This window comes from Schistocerca americana, chromosome 8, assembly GCF_021461395.2.
Source record: "Schistocerca americana isolate TAMUIC-IGC-003095 chromosome 8, iqSchAmer2.1, whole genome shotgun sequence".
In the NCBI taxonomy this organism is placed as follows: Eukaryota; Metazoa; Arthropoda; class Insecta; order Orthoptera; family Acrididae; genus Schistocerca; species Schistocerca americana.
In genome coordinates, this window is record NC_060126.1 from 153,748,386 (window position 1) to 153,766,103 (window position 17,718).

General features: G+C 43.7%; 1 protein-coding gene across 1 annotated transcript in view; it reads right to left on the reverse strand.

Moving 5' to 3' along the window:
* Nucleotides 1-17,718, reverse strand: part of LOC124545641 (coiled-coil domain-containing protein 96-like) — a 195,007-nt gene that overhangs the window by 116,818 nt on the left and 60,471 nt on the right. Inside the window, exon 5 of the mRNA XM_047124587.1 lies at nucleotides 10,454-10,684. Within this exon, the coding sequence (XP_046980543.1) occupies nucleotides 10,454-10,684 (231 nt within the window). The remainder of the gene's footprint in view (nucleotides 1-10,453; nucleotides 10,685-17,718) is intronic.

A 17,718-nucleotide genomic window follows, 5' to 3' on the forward strand; every position in this document is an offset into this window, starting at 1 on the left:
CTATGTGGAGAGGGGTATCAGCTACTGGTTCTTAAAACTGTAGTCAACAGTATTATGTGCATCGGGTGACAGCTGTTTCCTTGGTCACATGGGTGATTATATACTGCAGATAACGATGTACAGTTCGCAGTGTGGGGCAATGATTCTTTACAGGGTGAGGCAAGGATGGTCAGTTTACAGAGTGAAGCAAAGACAGTGAGGTTACAGATTGAGCCAGTGGTGATAGAACATTGTATCACAATGTCCATGTTGAAGCAAAACTGTAACAAATTGCACCATGGTGCAACAAAAATGTAACAAATTGTCTCACAAATTCCCATTTGTCCTAAGATGTGTAAGTGTGTGGATAATGTTTACAATTTTGCTGTAACATAAGGTACTTTGTTAGTATTTTTCTCTAACATGAGATCTTTTTTCCATTTGGCTGTAAGATATGCCAATTTGTTCCAATTTTTGTGTAACTTGGAAGAATGTGTTACAATTTTGTTGTGACTTGGGGCAATTTGTTACAGTTTTTGCTGCAACAAGGAGCACATAGTTACAAATTTTGCTGTGGTATGGAGCAACGTGTTACAATTTTTCTGTAAAATTGGGCAATTTGTTAAAATTTTTCCTCTAACATGGAGCTATTTGTTACAGTACATCCGGCAGCATGAAGTGATTTGTTGCAATTTTTGGTGCTAAGTGAGAGAATTTGCCAAATTTTTGCTATTGCATGGGACAAATTTGTCACAATTGTGATGTATCACAGGGTATTTTGTTGAAATTTATGTTGCAACATGGAGCAGTTTCCTAATATTTTTGCTGTAACATATGACATGTTGTTACAGTTTTACTGCAACATGCTGATGTGTATGATTTTCCCCCCATCCTATGACTTGCATTTGGGGTAGTTGTAATCACAACATGGAAAGAGAAAACTATTTCCCCCCTCCATTTGCATTCTGAGTAATGGTGGCCACCATATGTAAATTGACCATCAGTACTACAATTTCTTTCTGGGTAATGGCAGTCACCCTGTAAACTGACCACCATTGTCTTCCCCCCCTTCCCAGTATGTTACAACTTTGTTTAACAATGCTGGTGTATGGAAGAATTTCTTACAGTTTTCCTGTAACGAATTTCAGCCAGTATTTTGAAAGTAATCTCACAATCATTGGTCTAGTTTGATGCAAAATTATTATATAGGGGGCAATGTCTTTCAGTTTTGGGTGTAAAATGACGATTTGTGAGGTGAAGCATTATGTAGGCTCCACTTGGGGACATGGTGATCACTATAATGCCTGGATGAATTTTACTTCAATTTTAGCCAAACGAAGCGACTTTTTAGTCAATTTTTTTTTTAATTTTGGAGATTCTCATCAAAGTTACACTTTAAGCTGTATGTTTGGTCAGCAGTAACGTCCATGTGTACTTTGTAGTGTCATGAATGAATGTTTATGTATTTATGTTCCTTTAATGCAAACTATAGAGATCAAATTAAGGTCATTGAGTAATATATATTTTATTTCAGTTGTCACAACAAGCAAACAAGTAATACAGACATATTAGATTTGGAAACTTTTAATTTGATGGTCAACTGTGCTTGTGAACTGTGGTACATATATTATACCTGAGTCGCCAAGAAGTGCTTTTTAACTACACGTTTTATTGGTAGTTGTACCATACAGTCCATGTGTATTTTTTAAAATCTTATAAATTTATTAAGACAGTAGTCTCATGTGTGCTTCGTACTTGAAGTCCTACGTACTTTCAGAAATAATACAATTTCATTTAGACACAATGTTTTTGCCTATCTGTCTCTCTCTCTCTCTCTCTGACTATTCTGATAGATAATTTGGAGATAATGACCTTTTTTGTCTGGCTTATCTCGCTTTTGTTTCTGGCCATGTTTCATTTCTGTTTTACTCCACCACCATTTTCGATATCTTTACATCTCGTATTAAAAGCATTATGATCATATGTTTTTTCATTAAAATTATGTGATTTAAGTGTTAACTTGCAATAAAGATACCATGAAAACACCTGCTTCCATACTAAACTAGTACATGATCAGATAGTTTGTCCTTGGCTGTATTGTGAGTTCTTACATTACATTTTTTGAAGCGTATTTTTAAGCGTATTTAGATATTACTTAGCAGGAGGTTAAGGAAATACAATCTATAAATGCTTTAGGCAGAATTGACACCGTAGCTCCAATTGGTAACCATTACTGACTTCCTCAAAAGTTCGTTTTTTGTACATAACTTTAAGTGGGCCTGGTTCAAAAGTATTAAAGAGCAATATTAGTCTGTCAGTAACATGAGCTATATTTTTCTTCTGTAGAACGTAATGTATTATCTTCTTCCCTCACAAAATGATGTGTTGTGAGTTGGTGCAATGCTCAAAAGACCTGTAAAAACGTCACATGCTCATCGTCTCATCTTTCAGTCAAGAGTGACACAACATACAATCAAATTACCAACACCCTTTATGTATTCTGACATATATTTTATATGTGTGTTTATAAACACATTCTGAGTTGTTTACATAATTTTTGTTTTTGTTTTTTGGCAATGTGCCAATATAAAATTGACACGAATATTGTGTAGCTTATGAAGTTTACGTATTATTGCAAACATTGAATTAACACTGTGATACTTAATAGTCATCATGTGTCTTTTAGAAGAAGGTCGATGTTGGTTAGAACTGTGACAAGTAATTTGAGAGTTTAAAATCATACTTTAGGCGTTGTACATTAACTGTATTCTTCTGGTAGCTGACATTAATTCAGACTGGTAATTTTTTGCATGCTTGCCTGCTAGCACAGTATTTTAGTCAACCCTTGCTATGTTCATTTACAGGCTTTTTTGGGTTGGTTTTCGTAACCTGTTTCATTGATGCCAAAAGAAAGGGGTGCCAGCTACCTGCTTTAGCCACATGTATAATGCCGACAAAGAATTAAGATGGCAAGCATTTAATTTGGGAGTGCAGAGTCATGCATTAGACACCAACATCTATGGATATGTGTGTATGGGAGGAAATAACATTGTTACATTTGAAAAGCATCATTGCAGATATTAGATGTGGAAAAATTTAAATAGGGGATCCATTGTGCCTAGCACCAAATATGCTACATAGATGGAATTATGGAAGTTCAGTGCTGCTTAAGCTGTAACTTCATGGTGTAAACATTCTATCTGTGTGTCTATGTGTGTGTGTGTGAGAGAGAGAGAGAGTTTGTGACTATAAAGAATAGTGCAGATATAAGCGATTCTGATTAAGATTACCAATTTTTAGACATACTATAGTATTGGCAATATTTGTGTTTTGTACTTCAGTTTAGGTCTGCAATATTTAATACATACAATTGTACGCTTTCAGAACAGATATTGGAGACTGAGCGAGGTGGCGCAGTGGTTAGCATACTGGACTCGGGAGGACGACGGTTCAATCCCGCGTCCGGTCATCCTGATTTAGGTTTTCCGTGATGTCCCTAAATCGCTCCAGGCAAATGCCAGGATGGTTCCTTTCAAAGGGCACGGCCGACTTCCTTCCCCATCCTTCCCTAATCCGATGAGACTGATGACTCGCTGTCTGGTCTCCTCCACCTAAACAACCCAACCCAACAGATATTTGATGCATTCACATCTATTAAATGTCTGAAAGTAAGCAAGCAGAGTGATTTAAAGTGAAATGATCACATGAAATTAATCCTGGGACAGACAAATGTCACATTAGCATTCATTTCGATAATTCTTAGGAAGTGTACTCCACCAAGCATGAAGGTAGCTTAAGAAATATTTGCTCTACTGATATGTGAATATTTCTTGTCTATCTGGGATCTGTAGCAAACAGGACTGATCGAAAAATTAGAGAAGATCCAAAGTGTGCTGGCAAGTAATGACACATATACACGTTTTTAATACGAAGTTTAATACTAATATTCTAACTTCTTTTACAGTTACAGATATTTATCGTGGTATTGTACTTTACTGTTTGTGATTTCCATTTGTTTATGTATATTGCACTGCATTTCTAATAAAGATATGTTTGCATAGGTACAGTAAAGGTATTAGCTATGGAGTGGTACTCAAAAATATACATAAATTTAACCGCCAACACTTTATATTGGATTCCGTATTCTATGAAGCTTCTTGCTTGATACAGACTTCAAAATTTGTTAGTCTGTCACTTCTAAATGCCTTAGTGGAAGGAATGGCTTTAACAGGTATCTGTCATCACAGCTGCATGGGATAGTAAAGGGGTGGTGGCGCCACAAGCCCAATTACTAGGACTGACGATCTGACTTATGAAGGTCGTTTACATGGACCTGCTGTGCAGTGGTATGTAGTGTCTGGCAAGGAAGGAATATATTATTGTGGATACTGGATGTAGATCAGCAGAGTTGAGTATAAAGCAGTAAGTGGTTAGATTTTCGTAAGTAACGGATGTGAATTTGCCCTGTAATGGAGTGTAGCCGTGAGTGGGTACATCTGTATGTCCTGGGTGTGAACCTGACCCGCGGGAGAGAGTAGTCACTAACGGTGAGTCGACAGATGTAGAGAGGTGCTCGATGTTAACCTGGTATGCAGTGGACATAATGGCTAGCAAGAAGAGGTCCAGTATTTAGAGGCCAGGAATTTGAAACGGCTGTTCTATAGAGCTAAGAGACAGGTATGTGAGATTACTGTGTAGTGGAATCAAATGGCTAGCGTGATAGGTCAAACTTCTGTAGGAAGTAGATATTTTCCCACAATACAGTAGAGTGTAGTAATGAGCAGTGAAATGTCAGACTTCTGGAGCTGTGAATGAGGTACTGCCATGCAGGAGAGTGTAGTGGCTATCATTGAGGGGTCAGAGTTACAGAGGCAGAAGACACTGTCCGACCATGCAGTGGAGTGTTGTTGCAAGCAGTGACAGGGCACACTTTCAAAGGCACCAAATGTGGACTAACAGTTTAGGAGAGTGTGGAGGCTATCAGTGAGTCATCAAGTTCAGAGGGACTCTGGAGGTGGAACTTCTGTGCAACTGAATGAAATAGAGACTGATAGGTCAGACTTCTGGAGGCAATAGTTGTGGTTCCACCAAGCAGCGTAATGTAGTGGCTACCAGTTAGGTGTCAGACTTCCAGAGACAATGGATGTATTCCTGCAACAAAGTGCAGTGAAGCAGCTAGCTGTGAGGTTCCAGAATTATGGAGCAATGTATATGGTCACACCATGCAGTGAAGTAGAGAGAGGTTAGCAGTGATAGATCAGATTTCCAGAGGACTTGAATGTGGCTCCACCATTCAGGTGATGTAGTGGCTAACGGCGACAGTACAGACTTCTGTAAACTGTGGATGCATTCACGCCATGCAGAGGGGACCAGTGGCCAGTAGTGAGCGATCAGAGTAATGGGGGCAGCGGGTGTTGTCTTGCCATGCAGTGGAGTCTGTAGGGTGGCAGTGTGCAATCGTACTTTGAGAAACACCAGATGTAAGCTAACTGTGTGGGAGACTGTAGAGGCTAGCAGTGAGATGTCAAGTACTGAGGTAGACCAGCTGTGCAGAGTAAAGTATTGCTTTTTGAAGGAAGAGTATATTTTAGTTCATGTTTGTAAAGAGCCAGTCTCTGTGCATGTTTTCTCTTTAGTAGTTTCTGCATATGGAAGAAAAAAAAGTGCCACACGATGTCTAGTTGTTCAATGAAATGTATTAATAATAACTACTGTATTCTGCCATACTGCAGTGAAAATTTATCGATGATCAGCGATGATCTGCTGGTGAAACAGAACAGAGTAGGGAAACATTTCTCTAGTTTTTATGTAAGAACTTGAGTTCATTTGCTCTTTTTGTCTTTTGTTGGTAGTCTGTCCAAGCGAGAAGACGTGCTGTGTAAGTTGTGTTAATAATTAGATGCTCTACCATCTTACAGTGATGTGTTGTCCTCCTGTGAAATTATAAGCACAAAGTAGAATTAAACTAAAACGAGAGGTGTAACACGTCACATGGAATGAAATGCCTAGAAGTAATGGGTTAAATTTTCAGTAACAGTAACTGTGGTCCTGCCACGCAATGAAATGCAGAGGAGAGCAGAGACAGATCACATTTCTGGACACACTGAATATGACCCGCCATGTACTAGAGTGTTGTAGCTTGTAGTGACGTGTCAGACTTTTGGAGGTGGTGGATATGGGCCCAGCCTGCAGTGGAGTGATGATGATACCAGTGACAGGTCAGACTTCCAGAAGAACCAGGGTAGGAGATAGTGGACGTTAGCAGTGAGGGTCTCTGGAAGTGGGCTGCTCTGCAGTCGAATGAACTGGATAGCAGTGATGGCTCAGAATTCTGGAAGCAGTAAATATGGGCACACCATGCAGTGAAGTATAAAGGTAGGCTGCGAAAAGTCGCACTTCCAGAGGATGAGAATTAACTTTGTAGGAAAGTGTACAGATTAGCAGAGAGTTGTCAGGTTTTGACACACTCTAGAAGTGGACCTGCTGTGCAGTGTTTTGAAACGTCTAGTAGTGAGATTTTGACTTGCAGAGGCTGTGTGTGGCGGTCCCACCATTCAGTGGGGTGTAAAGGTTAGCAGTGACTGATCACAGTTCTGGAGACAGTGATGTGTTCCCGCTATGCAGTGAAGTGTTGTGGCTGGCGATATCGTTGTCAGACGTACAGAGGTAGAGGACATTGTTCCGCCACACAGTGAAATGTAAAGGTTAGTAGTGTAAGGTAAGATTTCTGGAGGCAGTCGATGTGGTCCCGCCAGGCAGTGGAGTGTAAAGGTTAGCACTGAGATGCCCAACCTCCTGTGGCAGTGGCAGGGGTCCGCCATGCTGTGAATGCAATGGCTAGCAGTGATGAGACAAACTTCTGAAGACAGTAGAGAGGTCTTACAGTGCAGTAATGTTAGAGCTTTTCAGTGAGGCATCAGGTTTCCTAACGAAGTGAATGTGGTCCTTTTAAGCAATGGAGTGTAGTGGCTAGCAGTGATGAAACATGTGGAAGCAGTGGATGTTGTCCCATAATGGAGTGGAGTGTAGAGGTTAGCAGTGAGAGGTCAGACTATGGGAGGCAGTGGATAAGGTCCTGCCTTGTGGTGGTGTGTCATCGATAGCAGTGACAGATCAAACATACAAAGGCAGTGTTCTCCCACACATAGTGTGTGCAGATTAGCAATGAGAGGACTTCTTGAGGCGCCAGATGTGAATGAACTGTGAAGGAGAGTGTAAGCTTAGAACTGAGTGATCAGGTTTTGACGTACTCAGTTGGACCTACTATGGAATGGATGTTGTCCTGCCATGCAGCAGAAAGTAGATGGCAGCAAGAGAGGTAAGACTTCCAGAGGCACCAAATGTGAACCTTATAGAAGAGTTTAGAGGGTAGCACTGAGGTGTAAGGTATTGGGACCCTAGGTGTACTCGCTCTGCTGTGTAATTAAATAACTAAAAGTGGTGGGTCAAGTCTCTGGAGGCATTGAATTTGGTCTCTCGCCATACTGGGTAGCAATGAGGGATCAGACTTATGGAGGCAGTGGCTGTGGTCATGCCAACCAGTGGTATGCTGTGGTCAGTGGTGAAGAGTCACAGTTTCAGAGGCAGTGGATTTTGTCATTCGTTGCAGAGAAGTGTACTGTCTAGCAATGAGGAGTAAGATTTTCATTAACAGTTGATGTGTTCACATCATACAGAGGAGTGGAGTGGATAGCAGTGAGAGTTCAGTCCTCTAGAGGCAGTGGATGTGGGCCTGCCACGGAGTGAAATGTAGAAATTAGCAGTGAGGAATCAGGCTTCAGGAAGCAGTTGATGTGGTCTCACTAAGCAGTCAAGTATAGTGGCTAGCACTGAGGAGCCACACTTATGGAGCCTATGGATGTGGTCCCACCAAGAATTGGAGTGTGTGTGTTAGGACTGAAAGATCATAATTACAGAAGCACCAAATGTGAACAAACTGTGTGGGAAAATGCAAGAGCTAGCAGTGGGGCATTAGGTTTTGAGAGACTCTGGAGGTGAACCTCCTGCACAGAGTAATCAAATGGTTAGCAGTGATGGGTCAGACTCCTGGAGGCAGTGGATGTTGTACCACCATGCAGTGGAGTGTAATGGTTAGCAGTGAAAAATTACTATTCCTGAGGTAGTGGATGTGGTCCCACAATACAGTGGATAGTAGCGGCTAGCAGTAATGGTTCATACTTCCAGTGGCAGTTGATATGGGCTCATTATACAGAGGAGTGTAGAGGTTAGTAGAAAGGTCAGACTTCCAGAGGCTGTGTATTTGTTCTCACCGTGTAGTCGAATGTTGTGGCTAGCAGTGAGGTGTCAGACTTAAGAAGGTAGTGGATGAGGTCCAGCCATAAAGTGGAGTGTAAAGATTAATAGTGTGTGGTCAGTCTTCTGACAGCAGCGGACGTTGCCCCGCCAGACAGTGAAGTGAAGTAGCTAGAGGTGCAGTGTCAAGACTTGTTGAGGAGCCACCAGATGTGCAGCGAAGTGTAGAGGCTAGCTTTTGGTCGTCAGTTTTGAGTATCTTTTTTGTTGGAACTGCTCTCAGGTGGAATGAAATGATCTATCAGTGATAGGAAAAACTTCCAGAGAAGTGGATGTAGCGCCACAATGGAAAGGAGTGTAGAGTTCAGCAGTGAGGGTTCAGATTTCCAGAAGCAGAGGACATGGACCCACTATGCAGTAAAGTGTACAGCATTAGAAGTGAGAGGTCCGACTTCCAGAGGCACCATATGCAAAATAAATGCGTATAAGAGCATAAAGGCTGGTAGCGAGTTGTGAGAGTTCTAGGGACTGTTGAACAGTGCCTGCTGTGCAGTAGAATGAAAAGGCTAGTAGTGATGTGTGAGACTTCTGGAGGCACTGAATTTAATCTCGCCAAGCAACGGTGAGTGTGGGTTATGAGTTATAGGTCAGATCTCTGGAGGCAGTGGAAGATAGTAGTAATGGTCAGACTTCCAGAGGCTCCAGATGTGAACCATGTAGAAGAGTGTAGAGGAGAGCAGTGAGCTGTAAGGTTTTGAGAGACTAGTTGGACGAACTCTGCAGTCTAATGAAATGGCTGACAGTGATGTGTCAAACATCTTGAGGCAGTTGTGCTGATCCTACCCTGAAGCAGAGTGTAGAGGTTAGAATGAGAGGTCAGACTTCCAGAGGCACCAGATCTCTACAAACTGTGCAGCAGAATGTAGTGGCTATCAGTGAATGGTTTAGTTTTGAGAGACTCTGGAGGTATAAGTGCTGTACAATATGTTGATATGGCTAGCAATGATGGGTCAGCATTCTGGAGACAGTGGATCTGATCCCACCATACAGTGGAGTGTAAACGTTGGCAGCAATGGCTCAGTCTTATGGAGGCAGTAGATGTGGTCCCACCACACAGTGGATTGTGGACGCTGCCAGCGTTTATTGGGATTTCTGGAGGTAGTGGATGTGGGCCCATTGTACAGAGGACAGCAGAGGCTGGTGGTGAGAGTCAGACTTCTGGAGGCTGTGTATTTTTTCTCTTCTTACAGTGGAATGTCGTGGCTAGCAGTTATTCATGTAACTTATTAAAATAGTGTATACGGTCCAGCAATGCATTGAAGTGTAGAGGTAAGTAGTGTGTGATCAAACGTCTTGGAACATGGACGTGGTCCCACCATGGGTGGAATGTAGCACCCAACAGTGCAGTGTCAGACTCGTTGAGGCAGTGAATGTGATCCTGCAAAGTAGCGAAGTGTACTCGTCAGCTGCGAGAGTTCAGACGTCCACAGTCATCAGATACAAAATAACTGTGTAGTTAAGTGTAGTGACTAGCAGTCAGTCATAAGGTCTGAGAGGTTCTTGAGTTGGATCTGCTCTCCAGTCGAATGAAACGGCTATCAATAATAGGGAAAATTTCTGGTGACAGAGGTTGTGGTTTCGCCATACACAGCAGTGTAGGGTTTGGCAGTGAGGGTTCATACTTTCAGAGGCTGTGGATGTGGATCCAAAGTTTGATGATGTGTAGAAGTTTAACGAGAGGGGTCACACTTTTGGAGGTAGTGGATGTGCTCCCATCGTGCAGTGCATTGTAATGGCTAATACTGATGTGTTCACCACGTAGTGAAGTGTAAAGTTGACTAGTGAAAGGTCCGACTTTCAGACGCACCTGATATTAACTAACAGTGTAGCAGAGTGCAAAGGCTAACACCTGAAAGTCAAGTTTTGAGAGACTTTCGGGGTAGACATGCTGTGCAGTGGAATAAAATGGCGAGCAATGAATGTGGTCCAGCGACACAGAGGAATGAAGACATTATTAGTGAGGCGTCAGACATCAGGAGACAGTGGATTTGATCCCGCCTTGCACTGGAGTGTAGACATTAGCAATGAACTGTCACGCTTCTGGAGTTAACACATGTGAACTAGTTGTACAAGGGAGTTTAGTGGCTACCACTAAGTGGTCAGATTGTGAGACACACTGCGTGTGCAGTGTACTGGGAAGAGGTAAGGAAGTCGGACTTACTGAGGCGGTGGACGAAGCGCCGCGGCCTTTGTGCTTTGGCCGCCGCATGGAGCGCAGCACCCTGGACTGGAGCAGCAAGTTCATGATGCGCAGCCTCTGCCCCTCGTCGTGCAAAGCGTCGAACTCGTCCAGCAGCTGCTGCCGCCTGACCCAGGCCTCCTGCACACTCTTTGACTCCTCCTCCTCCTCTTCTGCCACCTCCTCGTCCTCCTCAGGAACCTCGAACTCTTCCTGATAACACAGTCACTCACTCTAAAATTACTGCTGAAGCGAAAATTTCAGAAACAATTACGCGTACAGGTGAGGATCATAAACAGAATGTAGGTTGAATCACCCACAATTTGCACTGCAAAGACTGCGCAAATGGAAAGTGTCATTGATGTGCGGTTTTCACAGAATTGGTAGGCAGGGGCTCGTATTGTTATCCAATAACCTGATCGTAGTAATACACTACTAGCCATTAAAATTGCTACACCAAGAAGAAATGCAGATGATAAACGGTTATTCATTGGACAAATATGTTATTCTAGAACTGACATGTGATTACATTTTCACGCAATTTGGGTGCATAGATCCTGAGAAATCAGTACCCAGAACAACCACCTCTGGCCGTATAACGGCCTTGATACGCCTGGGCATTGAATCAAACAGAGATTTGATGGCGTGTACAGGTACAGCTGCCCATGCAGCTTCAACATGATACCACAGTTCATCAACAGTAGTGACTGGCGTATTGTGACGAGGCAGTTGCTCGGTCACCATTGACCAGACGTTTTCAGTTGGTGAGAGATCTGGAGAATGTGCTGGCCAGGGCAGCAGTCGAACATTTTCTGTATCCAGAAAGGCCCGCACAGGACCTGCAACATGCAGTCGCGCATTATCCTGCTGAAATGTAGGGTTTCGCAGGGATCGAATGAAGGGTAGAGTCACGGGTCGTAACACATCTGAAATGTAACGTCCACTGTTCAAAGTGTCGTCAATGCGAACAAGAGGTGATCGAGACGCGTAACCAATGGCACCCCGTACCCTAACGCCGGGTGATACGCCAGTATGGCGATGACGAATTCACGCTTCCAATGTGCGTTCACCGCGATATCGCCAAATACGGATGCGACCATCATGTTCTGTAAACAGAACCTGGATTCATCCGAAAAAATGACGTTTTGCCGTTAGTGCACCCAGGTTCGTCGTTGAATACACCATCGCAGGCGCTCTTGTGTGTGATGCAGCGTCAAGGGTAACCGCAGCCGTGGTCTTCGAGCTGATAGTCCATGCTGCTGCAAACATCGTCGAACTGTTCGTGCAGATGGTTGTTGTCTTGCAAACGTCCCCATCTGTTGACTCAGGGATCGAGACGTGGCTGCGCGATCCGTTACAGCCACGCGGATAAGTTGCCTGTCATCTCGACTGCTAGTGATACGAGGCCGTTGGGATCCATCACGGCGTTCCGTATTACCCTCCTGAACCCACCGATTCCATATTCTGCTAACAGTCATTGGATCTCGACCAACGCAAGCAGCAATGTAGCGATAGGATAAACCGCAATCGCGATAGGCTACAATCCGAGCTTTATCAAAGTCGGAAACGTGATGGTACGCATTTCTCCTCCTTACAATAGGAATCAAAACGTTTCACCAGGTAACGCCAGTCGACTGCTGTTTGTGTATGAGATATCGGTTGGAAACTTTCCTCATGTCAACACGTTGTAGGTGTCGCCACCGGCGGCAACCTTGTGTGAATGCTCTGAAAAGCTGATCATTTGCATATCACAGCATCTTCTTCCTGTCGGTTAAATTTCGCATCTGCAGCACGTCATCTTCGTGGTGTAGCAATTTTAATGGCCAGTAGTGTACTTAAAAAGTGTATTTTTGTGCAAACATACACATTTGTAAAAAAATTAAACAGTGCCTATTGACATTGACAGACCAAAAGTAGGATAAATTAGAATGTCATTGGTGTTTATTGCAGGATTCTAGTGTGAGTCGTTTACGGGATATCGTATTATGCAAAGTTTCCACACCGACAGTTATATAATACCTGTGGTAACGCATATTAAACAACACAAATGCGTACACTGGTTATGTGGATTCTGATCAGTAACGAGACAATTGACCATCACAGGCTGTGTTCAAAATGACCATGAGGAGCGGCAATACACTTTTGCAGTCGGCTAAGGAACGACTGCTGCAGATGTGCTAGCATTTCACCAGAGATGTACCAGAAGGCTGCAATAATACGTCGTCGCATATCATCGAGTGTAGTTGGTGTGTCCTCGTAAACACTGTCTTTCAGCTCTCCCCACAAAAAAGTCTACAGGAGTCAAACACAGGAAATGGGTCGGCTAATGTACTGGTCCTCTTCGTCCAATTCCAGCGATTTGGAAACAGTTCGTGCAGACATGCTGTAGTACTTGTGCACTATGGGCTGGACAGCCATCATGTTGGTACCACAGGTTCCTTCTAGTCTGCAGAGGATCGTCTTCTAGCGTCAGTGCAAGATGGTCTTTTAGGGGGCTGAGATACTTGTGCGCGATCTGCGTTCTGTCTATGAAAAACGGGCCTATGAGCTGATGGTTGACTATCCCACACTACACGTTTACACGACGTGGATGCTGACCTTACACTTGACGAAGCAAACTGGGATAGTCAACAGACCATTAAACAAGATACATGATATATCTTGAATATCTTGTAGCAACGCCCGTGTACTAAACTTAACTCGATTCTCATAATCGTTTCCATGCAGAGATGTGATAGGGATGGAATCCATGTCGGTGGAGAATGCATATGATACTTGCCTGACTCATGTCACTTCCTTGAGTGATTGTGCGGGAACTAACGTGCGGATCAAGTGCAACAGTAGCAAGAGCGTTAATTTTCTCCTCTTATGTAGACGTTCCTTACTGTTACGTGCAGTAAATGATACACTGCCATTTTCACGTAATTGGTTGAAGAAGTGGATAAATAATTGACGAGATGGTTGATATCTATTGGGTTAACTTGCCGCATATATCTTAAAAGAACGAATTTCATTCTTTCTGCACCTTCTATACACATCAAAAAAAGCTTGCATCACCTTGGTTCCGAGAGTTTCGGAACCTATACAGTAAACTGGAACAGAGATCAATATAAACATCATTTCCGCCCTTTTTATAACTCATGAAAACCACACATTGCATGTTGCACCACCATACAGCGAGAACTTCAGAGGTGGTGGTCCACACCAGTACCTCTAACACCCAGTCGCACATCCTCTTGCACTCATGCATGCCTGTATTCGCCGTGGCATATTATCCACAAGTTCATCAGGGCACTGTTGGTCCAGATTGTTCGCCTCCTCAACGGCGATTCGGCGTAGATCCCTCAGAGTGGTTGGTGGGTCACGTCGTCCATAAACAGCCCTTCTCAATTTATCCCAAGCATGTTCTATAGGGTTCATGTCTGGAGAACGTGCTGGAAACTTTTGTCGAGCGATGTCGTTATCCTGAAGGAAGTCGTTCACAAGACGTGCACGATGGGGGCGCGAACTGTCATCCATGAAGACGAATGCCTCGCCAATATGCTGCCGATATGGTTGCACTATCGGTCGCAGGATGGTATTCGCGTTCTGTACAGCCGTTACGGCGCCTTCCATGACCACCAGCAGCGTACGTCGGCCCCACATAATGCCACCCAAAAACACCGGGGTACCTCCACCTTGCTGCACTCGCTGGACAGTGCGCCTAAGGCGTTCAGCCTGATTGGGTTGACTCCAAAAACGTCTCCGAAGATTGTCTGGTTGAAAGCATATGCCACACTCATCGGAGAAGAGGACGTGATGTCAATCCCGAGCGCTCCATTCGGAATGTTGTTGGGCCCATCTGTACTGCACTGCATGGCATCGTGGTTGCAAAGATGGGCCTCACCATGGACGTAGAGAATGAAGTTGGGCATCGTGCAGCCTATTGTGTACAGTCTGAGTCGTAACACGACGTCCTGTGGCTTGCCGAAAAGCATTATTCAACATGGTGGCGTTGTTGTCAGGGTTCATCCGAGCCATAATCCGTAGGTAGCGGTCATCCACTGCAGCAGTAAACCTTGGGCGGCCTGAGCGAGGCATTTCGTCGATAGCTACTGTCTCTCTGTATCTCCTCCATGTCCGAACAACATCGCTTTGGTTCACTCCGAGACGCCTGGGCACATCCCTTGTTGAGAGCCCTTCCTGACACAAAGTAACAATGGGGACGCGATCAAACCGCGATACTGACCGTCTAGGCATGGCTGAACTGCAGACAACACGAGCCGTGTACCTCCTTCCTGGTGGAATGACTGAAACTGATCGGCTGTCGGAACCCTTCCGTCTAATTGGAGCTGCTCATGCATGGCTGTTTACATCTTTTGGCGGATTTAGTGACATCTCTGAACAGCCAAAGGGACTGTCTGTGGTACAATATCCACAGTCAACGTCTATCTTCAGGAGTTCCGGGAACCGGGGTAATGCAAAACTTATTTTTTATGTGTGTGTATATACTATGAGCATGTCGGCTTTTTCTGCATTGGTAAATCCCATCGTCTACTCACGATCTGCTGCTGGGACTGTGACACACTAACTGAGTAGCAAGCGCACTGTAAGCAAACATAACAACATTGTATCTAGCGACTATGCAGGCTGAATGGCACAAACAAGAGTCAGTATGGAAACTTTTCTGGTAAACAACTCGGACAAGGAAACTGAAACAAAAACAACTGACATTCTAATTTATCCTAGATTTAGTTTGTTAACGTCAGTAGTCGTTGTTCCATTTACAGAAGAGTATGTTTGCACAAAAACTACACTTTCCACGTATTATTACAATCTGTTGATTGGCTAATAGTACGAGCCCCTGACTGCCAATCCATTTCGTGAAAACCGTACATCAACAGCAGGCCGCGCGGAGTGGCCGCGCGGTTACAGGCGCCATGTCACGAATCGGGCGGCCATTCCTGTCGGAGGTTCGAATCCTCCATCGGGCATGGGTGTATGTGTTGCACTTAGCGTAAGTTAGTTCAAGTAGTGTGTAAGCCTAGGGACCGATGACCTCAGCAGTTTGGTCCCATAGGAACTCACACACATTTCAACATTTGAACATCAACAGCAGCTTCCATTTTCACAATATTAGTGATGCAAGTCTTAGTTGACTCACTTTGTATTCTCATATAATGAATCAATACTTCGAAATAATGGTTTGAAGTTTTGATGAGAAATACGTGTAGGGCACATGTTTGTAGATGTCTGACGTCTCGGAACGATTTTCAACGAGTTAGTTTAAAAAAATGATACACGATTGTCTGTGGTATGTCCATGAGACAGTTTACCACTGTTTAAAGTTATGGACTGGTTCTGTGGACAGAAACGTAAGAGGATCTCGATCAGTGAAGCCAGAGGCTGCTGGGCAAGGTTCTCGTTTGCCTGTTATTCACATTTCAGAATTCATTACGGTGTTTGGTCGTAGTCAGGAGGGCGTCATGAAATAGCTCAAAAGTGAGTAGAAACTAGAGAGGGATTGATTAGCAGGGTACATGCTGCCATCCGCATTGTGCAACTGACTTCAGGGATACATGGGCGACTGCACCTAATTTTATGCGCTGATTTAATCCATCACTTGATGTAAGTAGGCTGTTTAGGTTTTTATATTGGTAACGCCACGTAGCGCTCTGTATGAAAATCACTGGCTGTGCTGTGTGCAGTCTGTGGTTGGTTTGCATTGTTGGAAGTCGCTATTGTAGTGTTGGGCAGTTGGCTGTGAACAGCGCGTAGCATTGCGCAGTTGGAGGTGAGCCGCCAGCAGTGGTGGATGTGGGGAGTGAGATGGCGGAGTTTTGAGAGCGGATGATCTGGACGCGTGTCCATCAGAGAGAGGAAATTTGTAAGACTGGATGTCATGAACTGACGTATATATTATGACTTTCCATATGTAACGTCCCCTTAGAAAAATTAATGAATTACTGTGCTGATAAACCTCTTACATTATTTGCTTTTCAAACAGCTGAGCAAAACTGAACGTACTCAGACATTACTCTCTTTACTTATTCTGATCAACACTAAACTGACACACAATATTTTTAGCGCAACGCAATCTAACTTTCAGTAATCCCTAGAAAAGAATGGCCCTGACTAACAATAACCTATACCTTTCATGAATTCTTACCTCACAAAAATCTTCGTTACTCGAACTACTGCAATATAGCGAGCGCCAATACTGCTAGCCAAATAAAAGATTCTAACTACTGAAGGCACTAACTACTGATAGGCATAGTTAGCAAATGAAAGATTTTGATAGAGAACAAACAATGTATTTACCTTAATAGTGTTCAAAAGTCATAATATATATATATATATATATATATATATATATATATATATATCAGTTCGTGACATCCAGTCTTACAAATTTACTCTCTCTGATGGACACGCGTCCAGATCATCCGCTCTCAAAACTCCGCCATCTCACTCCCCACATCCACCACTGCTGGCGGCTCACCTCCAACTCCGCAACGCTACGCGCAGTTCGCAGCCAACTGCCCAACACTACAATAGCGACTTCCAACAATGCAAACCAACCACAGACTGCACACAGCACAGCCAGTGATTTTCATACAAAGCGCTATGTGGCATTACCAATAAAAAAACCTAAACAGCCTATTTACAGGGTGTTTCAAAAATGACCGGTATATTTGAAACGGCAATAAAACCTAAACGAGCAGCGATAGAAATACACCGTTTGTTGCAATATGCTTGGGACAACAGTACATTTTCAGGCGGACATACTTTCGAAATTACAGTAGTTACAATTTTCAACAACAGATGGCGCTGCAAGTGACGTGAAAGATATAGAAGACAACGGAGTCTGTGGGTGCGCCATTCTGTACGTCGTCTTTCTGCTGTAAGCGTGTGCTCTTCACAACGTGCAAGTGTGCTGTAGACAACATGGTTTATTCCTTAGAACAGAGGATTTTTCTGGCGTTGGAATTCCACTGCCTAGAACACAGTGTTGTTGCAACAAGACGAAGTTTTCAACTGAGGTTTAATGTAACCAAAGGACCGAAAAGCGATACAATAAAGGATCTGTTTGAAAAATTTCAACGGACTGGGAACATGACGGATGAACGTGCTGGAAAGGTAGGGCGACCGCGTACGGCAACCACAGAGGGCAACGCGCAGCTAGTGCAGCAGGTGATCCAACAGCGGCGTCGGGTTTCCGTTCGCCGTGTTGCAGCTGCAGTCCAAATTATGCCAACGTCCACGTA